The sequence below is a fragment of the Canis lupus genome, chromosome 11 (genome assembly GCF_048164855.1).
Source record: "Canis lupus baileyi chromosome 11, mCanLup2.hap1, whole genome shotgun sequence".
NCBI classification, from domain to species: domain Eukaryota; kingdom Metazoa; phylum Chordata; class Mammalia; order Carnivora; family Canidae; genus Canis; species Canis lupus.
The window spans coordinates 49,850,847-49,870,639 of NC_132848.1; the positions used below are offsets into that span (position 1 = coordinate 49,850,847).

Consider the following 19,793-nt stretch of genomic DNA (forward strand, 5'->3'; position numbering starts at 1 on the left):
TCTTTTTTTAAAAGTAGCATAAATGAGAAGTACAATAAAAAGGTTGGAGGATAAATTTGAGGAAATTTCCAAGAAAGTAGAAAACAGAAAAAAAAAGAAAACAGTAAGAGATAGAAAGTAGGAAAGAAAAGATAAGAATATTAGAGTTCAGGAGATTCAACATCTAAATAATAAGAATTCTAGATAAGGAGGACAGGTAAAAATGGAGGTCATAAAATAATGAATGGAACTTCCCAAGAAACGTTCCAAGATCTGAAGAATATGGAATTTCCAAATTGAAATTACCCACCGAATAATAGAAATTCCCAAATATTTACCTCTTACACACATTGTTTTCAAGAAGCTATTGGGGGATGTCTTGCACTAAAATGAGAACGTAAACCAAGAAAAGACAAAAGATAGAAGAAACAAGAGATGGGATACAGGAGAAGGGCAAAAGGGAGTCTGGAATGAAATGAAGATTGATTCTAGGGTATCAGCTGTATACCAAGCATAGAGGACATTCAGTCCAGACAGACAAGTCAGAAGGCACCAGGAGAGATTTTCTCCTGAGATTGATAGAACACCTGATGGGAATGAATGCACTGAGAGGGGAAATTGACAACTGGATTTTGAGACTGAATAAAAACGTTAGCAAATGAAAAAAAATAGGCAATTATAAACTGCATGGAGGGGGGAATTATACATGAGCGAAAAAGCAATCATAGTTTACTACATGGGTCAGTATTATTTCATTGTCATAATGAAATTGACAATGACAGTATATTACCAAATTATAATATATCTATAATAGGACAATAGTGATGGTGGATGGGTAAGGAGCATGGTATGTGTGACACGGGGAGAGGAGTACAGATGAAAGTGAAAAAAGTTTATCTTCCATACTGGGGGGTCAATAGATTTTGTCTAAAACTGAAAAATCAAGAAGTAGCAATACAAACATATGTAGAAATATGGAATTAATTACCAGAAGAATCAACTAAAAGAATTGGAAGTAGTAGTTTCTGAGAAAGGAGAAAGACTGTGTCAGAGGGACTGGGTACTAATCTTAATCATATTCATTTGTTTTAATTGTTGTCTTAATCATTCTCACAGAACTCAGTGTCTCTTTAAACTCTGAATAAGTTATTAACAAACAAAATCCTTTTAAAAAAAGACCATTATATTTCCACAAATAGAAATGACAAAACTGTTTAAAATAACAGCATTATTGAGCTATAATTCACATACTACACAATTCACTCAGTGATTTTTAGTGTATTCACAGAGTTGTGCAACCATCACTACAATTTTAAAATATTTCATCACCTCTAAAAGGTCACTTGACATTTACTCTCAACCACCCAGCCCTAGACAACCACCACTGTATAATCTGTCTCTATGAATTTGTCTATTCTGGACATTTCATACAAATGGAAAATGCAACATGTGGTTCTTTGTGTTGGGCTTCTTTCACTCAGCATAATGTTTTCATGCTCCATCTATGTTGTAGCATGAATCAGTACTTTATTTCTTTTATTGCCAAATAATAGTGTACTACATAGCCATACCACATTTTATATATCTGCTCATTAGTTGATGGACATTTGGGTTGTTTCTGCTTTTTGGCTCTTATGAATAATGCTGCTATAAACATTCGTGTACAAGTTTTTGTGTGGACATATTTTCTCTCGGGTACATTCGTACGAGTGGAATTACTGGGCCATATGTTAATTCTACATTTAAATTTTCGGTGAACTGCTAGACTGTTTTCCAAAGCAGCTGCAACATTTTATATAATTTCCCCTCATCCTTGCCAACATTTGCTGTTGTCTGATTTTTTTGGTTATAGCCATCCTAGAAGAAGGAGTGAAGTGGTATGTCATTGTGCTGTCGATTTGCCCTGAGATAACTTTCGAAACCTGAATAGATGAGCAAAAATAAAATAGGTTGCCAAAACCTCACCTTGGCAAGACCTTGATGAAATAAACACTCTTATTTGGAGGTATAGTTTGGTGCAAATGTTTTGGAAGATGGTTTGATATATGTGATAGGCATTTAACCCTTGGCCAGATTTCCCATTTCTAGTTATTGGACCTATGGAGAAAAATCATATTTTGGGGGGAAAATGTGTCTTCATTATAACAGTGTTTATAATCTCATATATCAAAAACTCAAAATAACTTAAATGCCTTTCAGGAAGAAATTGGTTAAACAAATTTTGATGCAGACATAAAATCAGTCATTAAAAATAATGATCCAAGGGGGCGCCTGGGTGGCTCAGTCAGTTAAGCATCTGACTCTTGATCTCGATCTCACAGTCGTGAATTTAGGCCCTGTGTTGGGGTCCATGCTGGGTGTGGAGTCTACTTAAAAATATACATATATGTAATGATGCAAGTATATTTTTATTGTCATGGGAAGTTATCCATCACATATTGAGTAGGGCAAAATCAGATTGTCAAATACCTGCCTGATAAGATCCCATTTGTGTAAAATATCTTTGTGCTTAGAAAGCTGTTTTTGAAATGATGTCCAAAGTGTTACGAGGTGTAATAGACTAGTGGTGAAATTTTAGGTGATTTTATTAACTTTGTTCTGCATATTTTTGTATTTAATTTAGTTAAAAATCAACCTCTATAATTTTTTGAGAAAATTATAAAACTCTCTTAAAAGACTATGTATTTTAGAAGTCACATTTTTGTACTTAATCAAAGCTTGCATTTTAGTTAAATACCCTTCCCCTATCATTATTTTTTTAAACCTCAAAACCATCTACTAAAGGCATAAAGAAATTCATTATTCTAATGATTATATATACTTGGTGTAGAACACTGTCTTGGGCTCTTCCTTCAGAGAATTTTATTACATACTTTATTCTTTACAGAGTTCTTTTAATGTGGAGGTATGCCAGATATTAGGATTCGGGGGCTGTAGCAAGGTTCACGGGTAGAAGGACAAAATGGTTCTCCATCTATTCTGGTCATTGGGATAGCTGTCGAGGTCCACAGATTTTCTCTTCTACTCTTTTATCCCCCAGAGCAGAAGAATAACATTAACAACAAATTTTTCTTTGAGCTCATTACGAGTTAGGAACTGCTCTGAATACAGTTCATGTATTTTACTTTTTTAATCCTCATAATTCTATGAAGTCGATACTACAATTACATTATTTTACATGAGGAATCTGAGGAACAGAGAGGTTAAGTAAACTACCCAAGGTCACTAGTGAGGGAATGCAGCCCAACAAGCTAGGACTGGAGCCCAAAAAGTCTGGTTCCAAAGCACATGTGATCTTAATTGCTATACTCCACTGCCTTTCTGACTTTTCTCCTAAATATGACTCCCAACACTGCTTGCTGATTTACTTTGTTCTCTCCCAAACTCATTTTTACCAGAAATACCATGGAGGCTGAGCCAGTTTACACTTGACCAGACTTTCCTGCAGCAGATGCTTTTATGGGGTCAATATCTTTGCTGTTCATATATTTACCCACTGATTCCCTTAGGATTTTACTTACCATTTCTTTGACATCCTCTTCTCTGGAGTGCTTGGATTTCTCACTCTTTGAAGCTGGAGATGCATCTAGAAGAAAAAAAAAGTAGGTCTCATTAGGTGTTCCAACTTTGCATCCAGACCCATTAGAAAAGAGTTAGTGCAAAGGCAGTGAACATTCATTGCTCTTTCCCAGGGCGGCAGGGCCTTCTCAACCTCAGGCAGAGCAGGATGCTAGTGCCCTGCCTGACCTTTGAATCTGAACCCTTGGCGAAAACATAATTTTTATGACGTGATTTATTCTGATCATAGGAGTGATACACATTCATTGTAAAAATCTTTGGAAAATATGAAAAGTGTAAAGAAAAAAATTAAAAGCACTTGCAACCAGACTACTCTGTGATAACCACGGGACTATCATTTCCAAGAATGTTTATCTTTTTTTTTAAGGAATTCATATTCATTCATGAAGACTACCTAAGTCTTCAAAAGAAATGATTTACAAGTGATGATTTAAAGAAAATGCCCATCCATGGAGTTTAGTGCGGAGGATTATTATCAAATTTAAAAAGGTGCCAAAGTTAGTGAAATTTAAATTTCTTAATTCTAATCTCTAGTTTGATATTTCTAATTGAAGAAACGAAATAATTATGCGTATTTGAAAACATTAGGATGGAATCAAAGAAAAAGGACCTCAGATGTTTCCTTTGCAAGGGTTTTTTCCATTTATTTTTGCCTCACGTGGGCTGCACATACAGTAGGTCTTCAACTGACGCTTATGAATTAGCTGAAAAGAAGGTTCACATGTACAAGATCGCTACCTGAAATACCATTAAAATTGGACTTTTAGTATTTGTAGTTTGTGGTTATTGTTTTTGCTGTCTTGTGATTGAAATTTGGTAAAAATTATTTAGGATATTTTGCTGTTTTTCTGGGAAAAGAGCTATAATCAACAACAAAAGAAACTCATTTGATATGACATATTACAAGTAATAATTATGTTAAGTTTGATTCAAGTTGAAATAGCTTGTATTGAACATTATTTTTAAAAGCCATTTCTTAAGAGAACAACTATAGAGAATGATTATAGAACAGACTCCTGTAATCAAAAAGTGTATCCTCTTGTGTTTTCCAGGCATCTGGCCATCTGAAGAGGTTTTGGCTTACTACTGCCTCAAGCACAGTAATATATTCAGGTACAAAGCTGCACTTAAAAAGATATTTTTTTAGCCCATTATGGGTATTATATATGCATATTAAAGATTGCTGTGATTACATTCTTCAAATTAAGTTGTTAAAGAAATATAAGAAAGAAAGAGAGAAAAGAGAAAGGAAAGGAAAAAGTTCATGGTGAAAACATGTTGCTTCTGAAAAGAAATCTGAATTGCCTTTGGGTACTAATATTGCACAGCAAGCTTTTTGCTATATGTCAAAGGCTTTTGATTTTCACTCAAGGCATTTTATTTCACTTTGATTTTGGGGAAACAAAAGTGAAGCTCCAATCAATCCTCCCTGATTGTGAAGGTCAAAAAAAAAAAAAAAAAAACAACAACAACAACAACAAAAAACCACACACAACTGAACCACAATAAAGACATTCTTTAAACTTCTGCTAGGGAAATCACTACAGAATATTTGATAATTAAGTACCCCACAGCTATTATTTAAAGATGCCATTCCACCCTGGTTTTAAAGGTATTTTATATATCTAACAATATGTATTTGTAAAATATAAATTACTATTACAGATCCATGCTATGGAAATAGATGTTTTCAGTTGTCAATGTGCATTATAGATCACACCCATGGATGTGATTTAGGAAAAGGAAAATAAACCTCCTTTTATTTGAAAATTCTAAAGCTGTTTGGTGGATCCAGAAAATAAGGATTTTTCATTTTTAATTCTCATTTTATAAAAGTCATCCAATATCTACTTCCTGAATAGCGCATTATGATTCCAGACAAGTCATTAGTGATCATGGTGTGTGTTTTAACAATATATATTTACAAGATTGGGTCAATAATATGTATTTTTTAAAGCTCTGTGGGTCCATATTTACCAACCAGTCTATAATGGCTTTGAACAACTAAATACTCATTAAGTGTATTCCGGAATATGAATATCCTTGCTTGGCTTCTCTTCCTCTTCCCTCTCTTTGCACCTCTCCCTCCTTTTCAATTCCCTCTTTCTGTTTCTTTTCTCCTGTCGAGGTAATAAACTTCCCAGCCTGGAAAGAAGGAACAATCTTAGGGGTTTAAGCATATGAAATAAGAACAGGGCAGTTTTGAATTTGGGCTACAGAGCTGCTCTGGGAGTCTGGCATTTGCTCTTCTCGCTGTGCTTAAGCTTGACTGGAGCTCCAATCATGGAGCAATGGGGCCAGGGTAAGAATGTCACACGTTGAGGGCTGATATTTGGGCACAAAGGGAAAGGTGAGTGCAGAGTGCCACACTAGACTGTCAGCTTTTACTCTGAGCCGCTTTACTTTGGAGCGGTGAAGTCAGAGCCCCGTCATTACTTAGGCCTGGGTTTGCTGGCTTAACCATATTATGTCCCTGCATTGTTTATTCACTGTGTTGTGTTGGGGTCAATTGTGATTTAAGTGTTAATTGCTAAATGCTCTTTGTGTAATTGTTCTTTATGGGGGCAGTCGGCTTCCCAAAATGTTTCAGCGTGGTTTCGAATTTTTTTTTCCAAAAAATCCAAGATTGCATTTATTTGCGTGTGTGTATGTGTGTGTGCATGTGTTGTGTGTATGTGGCTATAATATAGGTATATACACACTCATATATGTTCTTCATTTACTTGTCTGTTTTTGAAGGAATGAATGTGGATTAACAGTGTTACCCTTTCCTAACAATTATCTTTCGCTACTCTAGCTAGTTTAGTTCTAAAAGACAGCGCCATTGACAAGGGAAAAAAAGGGAACCTTCTCAGATTTTTCAGCTCAGCGGTGGTAATGTTGCAGTGAACACTAATGAGGGAACCCCCACTGATTTGCCTGCTTTGTGACTTTTCTATTTCATAATTATTTTTAAAACGCAAAGCAACATGAGGTAGCCTAGTCATGTCTCCACAACTTCCTGGTAGCGCCGTTCTTACTGCAGATGGCAATTTGTTCTTGTAACATATATCTCTCTCTGACCATTTTCATCTAATTTGTATGGGTTCTACCATTTCTTTTCTCTCTTTCAGGGACCTTGCTGTGTGTGAGCTAGGGGGTGGCATGACATGCTTGGCTGGGCTCATGGTAGGTCTTTTCTCAATTCCAATCCCATTCAGAGGGAGGAACAAAAGGAAAAATGTTCCAGGGCCTCCAACGGCTGGGTCAGAGAACCGTCAACAGCATCAGCTGCGGTCAAGCTGCCGAGTCTTGAGAGACCTTCTAGATTGACTTACTTTCGGATCATATTGATTTTATGGTTGCCTCGATGAGCAGAAACATTTTACCTCAGTGTAGTCAATATCGCTTGTTGTGACATTCCAGGCCTCGCACGGTCTTTCTTTGCCATAGCGAAAGCATTTTTTTTTTTTTTTCAGATTATAGTCCCATTTGCTAAGATACAGGAATAGCCCAGCGAATCACAGTTGGAGCACCATGATATAGCTGCTAATGTTTTGCCTGCATTATTACACCAACAAACATGATCCAGAGCGCTCAGTAATTAGATTCTTTTGAATTAGATTGGCCATTCAGGAACGTCGTTCCCCATTCTCTGGGTTCTGAGTCATGTATTCAGGAGATATTATGTAGCAGCACAGTGCATTAGACAAGTTTTTATGTCTCTACAAATAAAAGCATATTGTTACACTGATTGGCATTTGACAAACCTGTCGCTCTTACACAATGTGTCGAGGTTACAGCCCAATGTGCGAGCATGTCAAAGCTCACAAAAAAATTACCCTCACAAAGCCATCTGCCTGCAATGCAAAGTTATATGAAGGGCATCAGGCAGTCAGACAGAAGCAAGCTGAAAGGCAGAGTGACAGCCTTGTATGATGGCTCTACTAGATAAACAGAAGCCCACAAATGAAAGCCTCTCAGAATACCATCATCCGCTGTCACAATGCAATTACCGAACAGAATGATAGCAAGATAGAGGCTCCCGCAAATGGAATGATAAAAGTATTGACTGATTTGATTGAATGATTAAAATAATGCAGACATAAAATGAAAAAAGATTGAAGATTGTTACAGAGAAATAGGTGAGGAAGCATGATACTGAAGGCTTGTCACTCCTGTCTTCACTTCCACACAGACAAGCATATTTGCTCATTGTTTGCTGTGCTCCTTTTTTTTTTTTTTTTTTCAGGTTGCTATTTCTGCAGATGTCAAAGAAGTTCTGTTAACTGATGGGAATGAAAAGGCCATCAGAAGTATCCTTATTCAGATAGAAAACGGGTTTGTTGTGTTCACTCCTTTTTCTCGGCCGAGTAACAATTGATATAAAGAAAGACAGCATGGGGTATTAAAAAAGAATCCCCCCCACACACATGATAAGTAATTAAGAAAAAGTAGAAATATATGGAATTCATTGGCTACGACGGGTTTTTTTCTTTTATGTTGATAGATTTTTACAGTCACTTCTTGCTAAAGGAGGCCATGATCTGTGGACGACTCAAGGCAATCAGAACATTTGTTTCATCATAGTTTTCAGGCGTTCTTAATGTCCTTTCATTTTCACTGAAATTTCCCAGTATAAAATTAATGATTGAATACTTATGATATCCGATGTTGCTTGCAAAGACTAACTTCCAGCTTCACATTCATTATTACCTTTCTAGGGTTTGATCTTGTCTGTATGTGTTAGGTAGCATTGGACCTACTCTAATTGCCGAGGGGTTACCAAGAAGCTCCCCGTTGGAAACAGCTATCAGCTTTTCATTATTTCCTTTTATTTAGGATTATAAAAGCTATCTCTTTTTTTTCTGCTATGCTATTACAGCTCAAACCCCATTATATTAGATTATGCTTTACTAATATGTACACAGAGTTCATGAAAATTGAACTGTACTTTAACTAAGAAAGCAAGCATAATTTGTGGCTACTTTAGCAATCGAGCTGATTTGTTCAGGAGCAGTTAACAGCCGTTAGAAATTGAGAGGAGAAGTGGAAGATATATTTGCTTTGGATTTTTGGTATGCCTTACATTTACATTATGAAGGAGGCAATCTACTTATTTGAATGTTAGACCTCTAAAATGCCAAAACGGTTTAGATTTTTGCGGCTTCTTGCATAAAAGCCTATGTTTCGATTTTCTTTTCCTGCCTTTGCTATATCATTTTTTAAAAATAAAATTTGCAGCAGCTCTATCAGGCTGTTCAGAGAGGAGAAAGGAGGTACAAGAAGCACAGTAGCTAATATTGTTCAGCAGCACTTGTGTGCTCTACAGAGCCCCACCCAGCTAATTGCCTGACAGACTTAAAAAAAAAAATTCAGGAAGGAAAAACAGCCAATCACAACCCTGGCCTTTCACACAAGGGAAAGAGATCACAAAAGGTGCTTCCTTTTTTAAGATGCAGGATTTTAATCATGATCTTCAGACTGTCGCAAGTTTCTCAAAATATTCCCGAAGATGAGCCGATGTTGTTTCATTCACTCTGCTTTATTCTGAGTTATGCCTTGCACTATATCATTTCACTGTGCTCCTCCTCCACATGTCAGGGAACACAGAGAGGAAGTCAGGTATGCTGGCTCAGCCCCAGTGGATGATGTTTTTTTTGGGGGGAGCGGGGGTGGGGAAGGAGGATTATTGGACAAGACAGGGTCATTTTAGCCACAGAAACTTTCAGATTGGCTGGCAACCTGAGGTTTTTCTCAAGTCAGCAGGTGTCTCATTTAATAGCATCAGAAACAAATTAGAACTTTTAGCAAACTATAGGAACATCTGTAGTCAGTATGTAAATTTAATTGTACTGAAATTATTATCGAGCTAAAGTACAGAGCTTCCAAAGAAGGGAAGCAATGCTAATGTCATTAATTAACACACCTTTGCTTTAAACAGCAAAGATGCCATGCCAGCTCTTGGAATCAGAGAGGAAATCTCAGATTCTGTATTCACTCTGCTGGCCTTTCAAAGAAATGATTGGTACAGCCCCCTCCCAAGAAAATGGATTTTTAACATTTGGTCCTCAGAAGCTCAGCCCTGAGAGTGCTTTATTGTGCTGGGTTTTACAATGGGTTTAATATAGCGGGGTGCCAAAGGGCAGGAGGGGAAGAACTTTACAATGTAGATAAAGTAGGTCCTTTCAGGATGCAGACCAAAACCGGTGGTGTGTTTCATTTCATCTCCTAGGACTCTCCTGATGGAGTTCAGTTTTTATCATGCAGTGGTTCTATGTTTGTGTGCCTTTTTCTTTTGTAACTAGATCTAATTTTTTTTAATTAAGAGGAAAAAGCGTGCCTAAAGCCTTAAAAATTGGCAATGTATTTTTTCCTGCTTTTACTACTAATGTTATTCTTGATTTGCTAACAGAGCTTACAATTGGCATCCGTTGTAAGCTGTTGTACTGAGTGAGGTTAATATGAATGAAATTTTCTTTTCTATCTGTGTGCCCACTTTCTGAAAGAATAACTAATTCACTGACTCACATACTGTTGATGCATATAGATTGAAACAAATTCATTTAAAAATTACTGTTTACATCTTTCCTTTAAAATTTTAGGAAGCCTAAATTATATGGCAGTTGTCGGATATTATCCAAAAATTACTTTCTAAAAAGTAAAAGTGGATGTCAACAAAAAAGGGGAGAAACATTGCCAGAAGCCAGAAAATCTCTAAGCAAAGCTGCTAATTATTCTTAATGGGCAAGATGAGCACATTAAGAAACAAATGAATACATCAGTGAAATGTAATTGAAAATCGACCTGGCAATCGCACATCACATCTGAGTATTGGCCTGTATATTATTCTCATCATTTTAAAAATTATTTTTGTTGTTCTTGGCATCCGAATTTAATGAACCTAACTGAACCTTAATTCCCTAGTCTCTTAGGCTTCTAAGGTTCTGATTTTTACCCTTTTTTAAAAAAAATAGCATTTTTGATATTTCCTTTTTATCTTCTATTATTTCTATTTTTTTAAATATGTAAGGTAATGAATGGATGAGTTCTGAATCTTTATATCATAGAAGCATATCAACCAGCTGTGAGGTTATTTGTAATCTTCCCTAAGATGTATCGGATGGATTGGCTATGTCTTCCAGAGCTTTCTCCCTTGACCCTAGAAAGCTAGATGTTGATTTGAGATCTATTAAAGAGAGATATCTGAAAAGAGATTAAGACTTGAGGTATAGGTGAGTGTTGTAAATCCCAAATATTTTCCCAAACTTGTAGGGACATGTCCCTGAGGTTCTCCTTGGTCCTTAAACTGCATTGGTGGGTCTCATCCAGAGCCCCCCTACCTGAAAGCTGCCCCTCCTTACAGATGCCATTTTATCTGTACCCAAAGAGAACAAAGGATACATTGGAAATGGCATCATTTGGTTCATGCAGTTCTCAACTTCGCCTAAGATAGTTTGAAATGTGTTCCCTTTTCTTTGGCACAGCCCTTTTGGTGTAATAAAGGAGGAAATCTCCAGGTGCCTATATATAATAGTTACTAAAGTTTGTAGCTGGTAATGACAGTGACAAAAGAAGAGGGGGAAGAAATGGTATACTGAGTTATTATCTATGCTAAGCCTCTTCCAAATTGTAATGAATAAAAGTACAATACCTAGAGGTACACTCACTATTTCTCCCAACACAAGCACCCTGCCTCGACTCATCCTTAGGAAGCATCAGGCGTGTTATCTGCAGACTGTGACAGTGCTTGGTGACCCATTGCTCATGCTCCCAATCCAAGCATCTTAGTCCCACAGCATGCACAGTCTGGATCATGACCTTGAGCTTAGGGTTCACCCCAAATTCATAAATCTCCTGTGCATTTTAAAGGAGATATCCCTGACTTAACATTATTTTATTTATCAACAGAATCTCTGACTTGAGTAACTAATAAATTAAGCTTCCTGTAGACTGTGTAGCCTGTGCTGTGGATGGTGGAGACCTTAGGAATACTAGGCCATTATCCTTCTAATATCTGTGCCAGCTGTACTCCTGGTTGCTTGCTGAGTCATTAATGGACTCTGTGTGCCTCATTTTGGGGAGGAGCTCAATAAATAGCTTTGAAAATTCAATTTAAATTAAGTAATAAATTAATCTAATTAATTAAAATTAATTCAACCACCATTAATTGCACACCATCTCAGGTTCTAAAAACATAGTAGTGGACAAGACGAACCAAGTCCCTGTTCTAGTTGGACACAGACTATGCCTTGACTGGAGCACATGGATACATGTGAAAGACACTGAAAATCTACAGGGCAAAAGTTCTTTGATTCCTTCCAGTTATTTAAATTCTGCAATTGAAGTGTCCACATAATTCATCTGAGCATCAGGGAGAGAAAATAAATCTTGACTGCCAAACCTCATTTTAGTTATTCCCCAGCCTCTTTATCCCTCCAGAGCTTTTGCCTGAATTATTGAAAAAGATAATGAATTGACATGAATTAGGCACCTATATGTGTCAGGTTCATCCTATGTGGTGCTCCATTAAGCTTATAAAATAGGTATCATTATTCCTATTTTTGAGATGGAGCTCAGAGAGGCTAATTTACCCAAGTTCACACAGCCACTAAGTATCAAAATCAGCCTAGAAGCCAGCCTGTTTCATTTGACTTCAAAGCTTTTTTATTCAACCCCCCATTAAACTATTCCATTTCACCAAGACCTAGGATGGTTGGCTGAGTGTCATCTTACATTTTCCTCAACACCCTCAGGAAGAAAAGGCCTCTCACCCAAAAATATAACAGTTGACATTGCTAATAGGGTTCAAAGCACCTCCCTGTCATCCTCTCAATTTCTTTGATAACAAGCACATTTAAGAATATTTTGCAGCCTTTAAGTTGGCAAATATTGCCACATCTAGCGTTTAAAAAAAAACTTTAGAGATTAAAATGAATAGGACTTACATTATGATTTCATGGTATCCTACCCTCACCTTGGATGGTCCAATGAAAATAAAGGTAACACAAACTGAGAAAGTAATGCTCTGTGAATCACAATGTTATTATTAAAAATAACTTTCTTGCTTAAAAAACAATTCCAAGTCCCAAAATGTAGATGCAACTACTGATAAACATAGCAATCACTAATTGCAGGAGGAGGCTAATATTTTATATGTAATTAATTATATTTATATATATATATAAAGTTAAGGTTACTTGTTAAGTAAACTGTTACTTTACAAAAATATATATTTTAAGAATAATACTCAACTGAACCAAAGTTAAAACAGAGCCCCACTCTTGAACTGTGCTTTTTGGGGAAGAAAACTTAGATGTAGAAACCTGGTTTATTTTAGCAACAAGCATAGATCTTGTAGCTCTGGAAGCCCAGACAAGGACACTGGAGGTGATTGTCCTGTATCCAATTAATCAGAAATCATGTTAAAGCTTTCTTGGAACTCAGTACTTCCCACTGAAGACTTCCAGAAGATGGGTACAGTGCAAGGAACATTATTTGGTCCATCCTGTTGAACAGTATCCTGGATATATTGACTTGATTTGATTGGATTTCCTTTATCACTCTGAGGTGACACAGAAAAATGACAAAATTTATTATTAGACACAGTGCCATCCAAAAGAACAGCCTCAAAATCTGATCTAAAGTGAAGGGTGGGAGGGCAGAGTATGAGAATATATCTCTTAAGATATTTTAATACACTATTACCATTTGTTTTTCCCTTTGTACTTGTTTTAATGTAAAACACCCCCTAACTCATAAAATATATTTCCTTCCCAGCTTTAAAAATAAAGCAGCCTAAATACTGCTGTGAATTTTTTTCATGAAAAAAAAAGAAAGCACCTCTAGAATATAAATACATACACTTGCTTCAACCTGACCACCTGGAGTCATAGGTTTATAAATTGTATAAAAGCATATAGCGTTAAGATGTTTACTAAAAATTATTAATAGGTTTTCAGAGTTATATAATTTAACTTCCCTGTGACTATTTTATAAAAAGTATTACCTCCACTAACAAAATAATATGTTTTGCTTGATAGATTAGTCATGTACTCATACGACGCTACAGGTGTACCAGGCACATTGTGGCATGTGGTTGGATTACGTGGGAACGTGGCGTAGGGTGTGGCCGGAGAGTGGGGGCGCTCAAGCAAAAACAGTTGTCAATTGACTCTTTCCTAATTTTGTTCTTCTCAGAATAAAGATGTCAGCTGTCCTTTTCTACAAGACATTTCATTTAGAAGACTTTCCTGAAATACTTTCTTCCTGAAATAGACAGAACTGTAGGCCGATGTGTCATTTTAGTTAATCAAAACAAGTAGGCAAATTAGTCTCTTTTATTTTTTTAATGAATGTAATTTAACGGTATTTAATTTGCATACAGGAAAGTTCACCCAGGAAAAAAAAAAAAAAGTCTGCATTATAGCACTTTTGTAAACCTCCACAAAGCCCTTCATTAGGAGACCTAATTGATTTTTCCTACCCACTCCTGGGGGGAGAAAGCTATCACAGTACCTGCTTATTCACTCAGAGAAGAAATGGGTGTGCCTGATGTTTCAAGCAGAGATTTGGGTTAAAAAGTCCTGTGGCTCTGTTCTTGCAGGGGGATCTTGGCCACTGCTTGTTCCGAGCATTCAGGAAATCTGTTTTTCTTAGCAATAGGGGAACATCGCTTGTCTGCTTGGTGTCCTCCCCATGGGCCCAATTTAGTTCAGCTTGGAGCCGTCACTGGAATTATTTTATTTCTTGTTTATTTGAACCTGCTTTATTCCGAAGGAGGGACTTTGAGGCTTTTTACAGTGACACATAGGATATACCATATAAAACAAATGAGAAAATGAGGGCAATTGAAATCAGAAAGCCAGGAAAATAGGATGAAGCCAGGATGACAGATCAGTACTGAAAGTATATGCCATGAGCTCTTGTGGTTGATAGAGTTAGGTCATCCGTGTGGTTCTGGGTTGCACAGGGACTGGAGCAAGAAGAGAAACAAGAACAGTTGTAGGATTTAGTGTCTAGAAGTTAAAGTAAAAGATCTCAGCTTTGCCCGGTGTTGGAACCTGACATGATTTTTCCCACAGACCTGCATCAAGATGGCGCTGTGTGATGTAATGGACTAGCTCTTCAAGACATCTTTTCAAGAAATATGGCTTTTCTTGGTACAAGCCCTTTCCCTACTGACTGAAAGAGGCTTGCCTTTGGGCTTGTAGCTCTTTTAAGTAAGTGGGGCAAGGCACCTATGCAATAGTCATGTATACCCACCAACGCCCATACCCTGGGCCTTGCCTGCGTGCTCCCGGAAGCCCAGTGAATTAAAGAACTTGCCTGTGACAAGTAAGTCCACATTTGGTGGTAGAGCCAGGGCTAGACCCTTCTTCTCCTTCCTCCCACCCTACAACTCTTCCCTTCACACTGTGCTGATCCCATATGCAGTAAGAGGATCACCATGCTTGTGGGCCTTTTTGGGGCCAGGGAGTCAGTTGACAGTCACTGCAGAAGCTTTCTTAACTCTGTCCTTTAGACGTGAGAGACATCATCACAAGGAATCAGAAGGCTGGAGCATTTAAAACTCGGAAAATATCAAGCTGGTAAGATACCTTTCTGCATTAAAACATTCTGGTTTTCTGTATGGATTAGAATTAAAAATAATAATAGCTAACATTTACTGAGCACTTACTATGAGCCAGGCGCTATTCTAGGTAGTTTTAAAATATCTTATGTAATGTTCAGAAGAACCTGTAACAAGGCAGGCAGGCATTTTCACTATCTTCAGTTAATGTGGAAACTTGAAATGGTATTGAACCCTGGATTGGGAATGGTTTAAGGATTAAGAGTGTATAGTCTGAGGCTGGGAGAAGTCTTCCTGGGACCTCCTGATGAAGGCTCTACTCCTTTGGTCCTCAACCTAAGGGCAATCTTACCCCCAGGGCCGCTTTCATTGTCCTGACCCAGGTAAGAGGATTGCTAGTTGATAGAGACCAGGGATGCTGCTAACCATCCTACAATGCACAAGACAGTGCTCATAACAAAGACCTACCTGGCCCTAAGTGTCCATAGTGCCAAGATTGAGAAACACTGCGCCAGTCATGATTTTAAAATAATCTAGGTATCCATTCCCATTTAGACTCTGTTCATTCTTATTCAAACTTGGAGAAATGCTTACCCTCAATCAAAACAATGGTGTTTTCTGTGATGCTATGTTTTCTTTTGCCCTGATGATAGGACCTAGAAGAGTGAGTAATCATTTAGTACTTTTCACATGAAATATCTGTATTTGTGCATGTTTCATTTATACATTGAACCCCGGACATTAGGAGAACAATCTAATTTTTAACTGGTTATTTAATTTACTTCTTACTGTTAGTCTGTCATTCTTTGATATTTTGAGTTTTCTCTGTGTTGAAGATGCTTTCCCACCCCAACTACTCAGTTTGGGGGGTGGGGAGAAGATGAATGAACCATAACAATGCTTAAGAAATCTCCAGTGGTCAACCTATTGAGATGAGGCCATGGAATAGCAATAATTAGTTTTTGTCTTAGGTCAGCTGGTGAAGGTAAGGAAGTGTCCATATACGTGTTTTTAAATCCTGCAGTAGAATGTCAGTGTAAGTGGCACAGAGGGTGGTGTACTATGTGTTTCTCATATAAATAACAAGCCAGTTCCGCTTCCCAGAAAGCCTTAGGCAGGTCAGGAGAAAGAGCCATCTGTTACCTGTGTCTTCTTCATTCTTAGGGCAGCCTTTACTCCACAGTGTAGACTGTCATACCCTTCTGGGGAGGACTTCATTTGGGGATGTGATTTTCAACCTGGTCTTTTAGTTATCAATCAAAAGCACATTTTCTGTGTTGTCCTCATTTACATTTATTTAATGCTTAAGGTCATTTGTGACCATTTGAGTGTATTTCAGCATATGGAATCAGGGAATAATAGATTCAGCATCATGCTGTGAAGAGAGATTGTGTTTTTACAAGACATAATGTTGTTTACTGGGTGTTAATAATCACTAATTAATAAACATATCTAGATTTTGAAAATGTTCCATTTTGAGGAATAAAAGATGTCAAGTGTTTAACTTATGGAGTGCAACAGTATTTTCTGTCATCTCTTCATAAAATAATTAAGTTACCTAAAGAAGCAAAATGTCATTATTCAACACAGGATGTATCCAAAATGGCCTTTGTCTCTATTTATCTGTTCTCAAAAATACTCTCTCTAAATAATATTGTTCTAAGATGTACCTGCACATATAGTCTACATGGCAGTAGTCATTCAGGGACCTTCAAGATGAGGGGTTTGGGTTTTGGTTTTTTGGGTGTTTTTTTTTTTGTCTTTATTAATTGTGGTCAGTTTTTTCTTTTAACCACTGCAAGCATTTTGTCCGAAGTCTACTAAAGCACTTTGCCAGAAAACTGAGGGATGAGTCAGTCCTTGAAATACCGTGATCTCATATGAAGAAGTGACTTGACCACTTAACCTTCCAGAAGCTAAGAGGAACTGCCAACCAGTGATGTAATAATCAGCAGTTTCCTTCCTTCCACTGCTTTCCTACCCATAACCAGTACAATATGATGAGCACATTAGTTCCATGCAAGAAGAAATAAAAGGAAACTGTTCACAAAAGAGCTAAGATATAGTTCACTCTTCTTTATTAGTGCCTCAATGCATATGCAGAATTTCTCCTCCAAATTGGAGGTGTGGAATAACAGTAGCAACAGATAACTGAGAAGTATTTACCATGGCTACAAAGCCCACCTGTGAGCCAAATACTTCTGCTATTAAAAAGCACTTCAAAGCTTGACATGAAGTTTGGAACAGCTGAATGTCTCCCGTGACTTCATGTGCAAAGAAGCTGTAGCAACAGAAAGGAATACCCTGGTATGGGAACTGTGGGCTTAGGAAATGGTGGTTTTGTTTTGTTTTGCTTGAAATATTTTATTTATTTATTCATGAGAGACACAGTGAGAGAGGCAGAGACACAGGCAGAGCGAGAAGCAGGCTCCCCGGAGCCTGATGCGGGACTCAATCCCAGGACGCAGGGATCACACCCTGGGCCAAAGGCAGACACTCAACCACTGAGCCACCCAGGTGCCCCAGAAACGGTGGTTTTTAAGAAAGAAATGAGAAACCTCCCAGGATATGCACAGCACCCCAGGCTCCTGCTCCTTGTGCTCTGTGTGTGCTCAGTGACTCCCAACACCCCTCCTGTCTCTCAGCCAGGGTGGACTCTGCCTGGGTGGGGCCTGAAACTTATTCTCAGGGCCCTCTTCAGGAGAATGGGCTTGATACCTGACTTTGGCAAATATCACGGAAGCATTTGACCACGTGAACACGTGTCTAGGGCTCCTTTTGGGCCTTGCGAGGAGCCTGTGCAAGTGAGGGCCCTGAACACTTAAGCTTCAGTAGGTCTGCCTTGAATCCACCCCTGGTCTCCTGATCACCACCACCCTTGTCTAGCAAAACGCTCATCCTCTAATAACAAACTTTCTTATTCCCTCTGTTCCACTTTAATCCCGTCTAATTGTTGCTGGGTGTGACAGACATGTTTGTGGAGGCCTGGAAGCTTTAGCCCTGGCCGAGAAAGATCTAGGATGCACGTAGATGAAGCATTATATCCATTTCGTCTCACAGATCTTAATGCAATCATTTGATGGTTCATTTGTGTGTCCATCCATGCAGCCATCCATTCATTTAACTAATAGGTCCAAGCTATTCTGCCTTGGAGAACATAAATATGGAGTTGTGGAGAGTAACTGGTGAACAAAGGAAATCGTGCTGCTAAATATAGCTAGAGAGTGGTTGAAAGAGCAAGGATATTTACAGCTTCTCAATTGTTAGGTTTATCAGAAGCTGTCTTCAAAACTCTGACTTTCTAATAAAGAAGCATTCGGAGCTTTTGACGTCTGCATGTTTCTGGGTGTTCCAGAATTAGTGAATGGCGTCATTCTCTGGTTAATATTAGTTAACAGTTACAACATTTTAAAAAATCTATCAAATATACCCTGCTGTGATACTAAAAGTAAGTTTCTGCCTAAGAAAAGAGTTTATCTCTGTGTGAAAATTGGTAGTGAATTTAGGCCTGTGACTTTTATTATTCATGGATAAACCATTAATTTTAGTAAACTATGGAACTTATTATAACATTTAAGACTTCTTTATAACCCAAATTTCACCTTTCTGTGGGCCTCCAGGACTGGCTATTGGCCCCATTACCCTCCTACTTTTTAAGATTTGTATCTTTCCTGAGGCTCATTTTCTTTTAAAGGTTAAATCGGAGTATGAAAAATGATTTTAAAAATGTAAATCTCAAACCAAGTGGGATCCACTTGCTGTTTTTTCTAGGCCTTCTGCAGCCTACCGTCACTTCCTTCACTCCCCTCACTCAGTCTAGCTGTCTCTGCTTCCCCAGCATATACCTCCTCCGTGACCCTCTCCCACGGCCACCCAAGCCTCTGTACTCTCTGGACACATCTGGTCTTTCCCAACTCTGGCCTTAGCCATTCCTGTTCCCCTCCTCCTTATACTTCTAAATCCTTCCTTGTAGGATGGCTTACTTACCATTTCTCCTGCCTTTCTCCAGCCCTAATCTTGTCATCCTTTTAGTTTCTATAGCCCTTAGATTGGTCCCAATTAAATATGCCATATTCTCTTATTGCTCAAAGCATGTTGTCTTATTTTTGTGGCCATTATTCATTTTTTTTAATAAATTTATTTTTTATTGGTGTTCAATTTGTCAATATACAGAATAACACCCAGTGCTCATCCCGTCAAGTGCCCACCTCAGTGCCCACCACCCAGTCACCCCCACCCCCCGCCCACCTCCCCTTCCACCACTCCTAGTTCGTTTCCCAGAGTTAGGAGTCTTTTATGTTCTGTCTCCCTTTCTGATATTTCTCACTTATTTTTTCTCCTTTCCCCTTTATTCCCTTTCACTATTTTTTATATTCCCCAAATGAATGACATTATTCATTTTTTTAAGATTTTATTTATTTATTTGACAGAGAGAGAGAGGGAGAGGGGGAGAGAGAGAAAGAGAGAGAGAGAGAGAGAATACAGGGGAGTGGCAGACAGAGGAAGGAGAAGCAGGCTCCCCACAGAGCAGGGAGCCCAATGCGGAACTCCATCCCAGGACTCCAGGATCACGACCTGAGCTGAAGGCAGATGCTTATCTGCCTCAGCCACTCAGGTGCCCAGTTCATCATTTCTTGACAAATATTTCAATCACTTTCTGTGCACCAAGTACTGTTCTACGTGC

General features: G+C 38.1%; 1 protein-coding gene across 6 annotated transcripts in view; it reads left to right on the forward strand.

Annotated features, from left to right (window-relative positions):
- Positions 1-19,793, forward strand: part of CAMKMT (calmodulin-lysine N-methyltransferase) — a 389,938-nt gene that overhangs the window by 322,863 nt on the left and 47,282 nt on the right. For 5 of the 6 annotated variants that reach the window (XR_012003334.1, XM_072768219.1, XM_072768220.1 and 2 more), the window contains 4 exons: positions 4,611-4,671; positions 6,672-6,726; positions 7,790-7,853; positions 15,062-15,128. Coding sequence is in view for 5 of the 6 variants with exons in the window: in XM_072768219.1 (XP_072624320.1) it covers positions 4,611-4,671; positions 6,672-6,726; positions 7,790-7,853; positions 15,062-15,128 (247 nt within the window). In the remaining variant the exon portion in view is untranslated. The remainder of the gene's footprint in view (positions 1-4,610; positions 4,672-6,671; positions 6,727-7,789; positions 7,854-15,061; positions 15,129-19,793) is intronic. The other variant, XM_072768223.1, reaches the window with a different exon arrangement.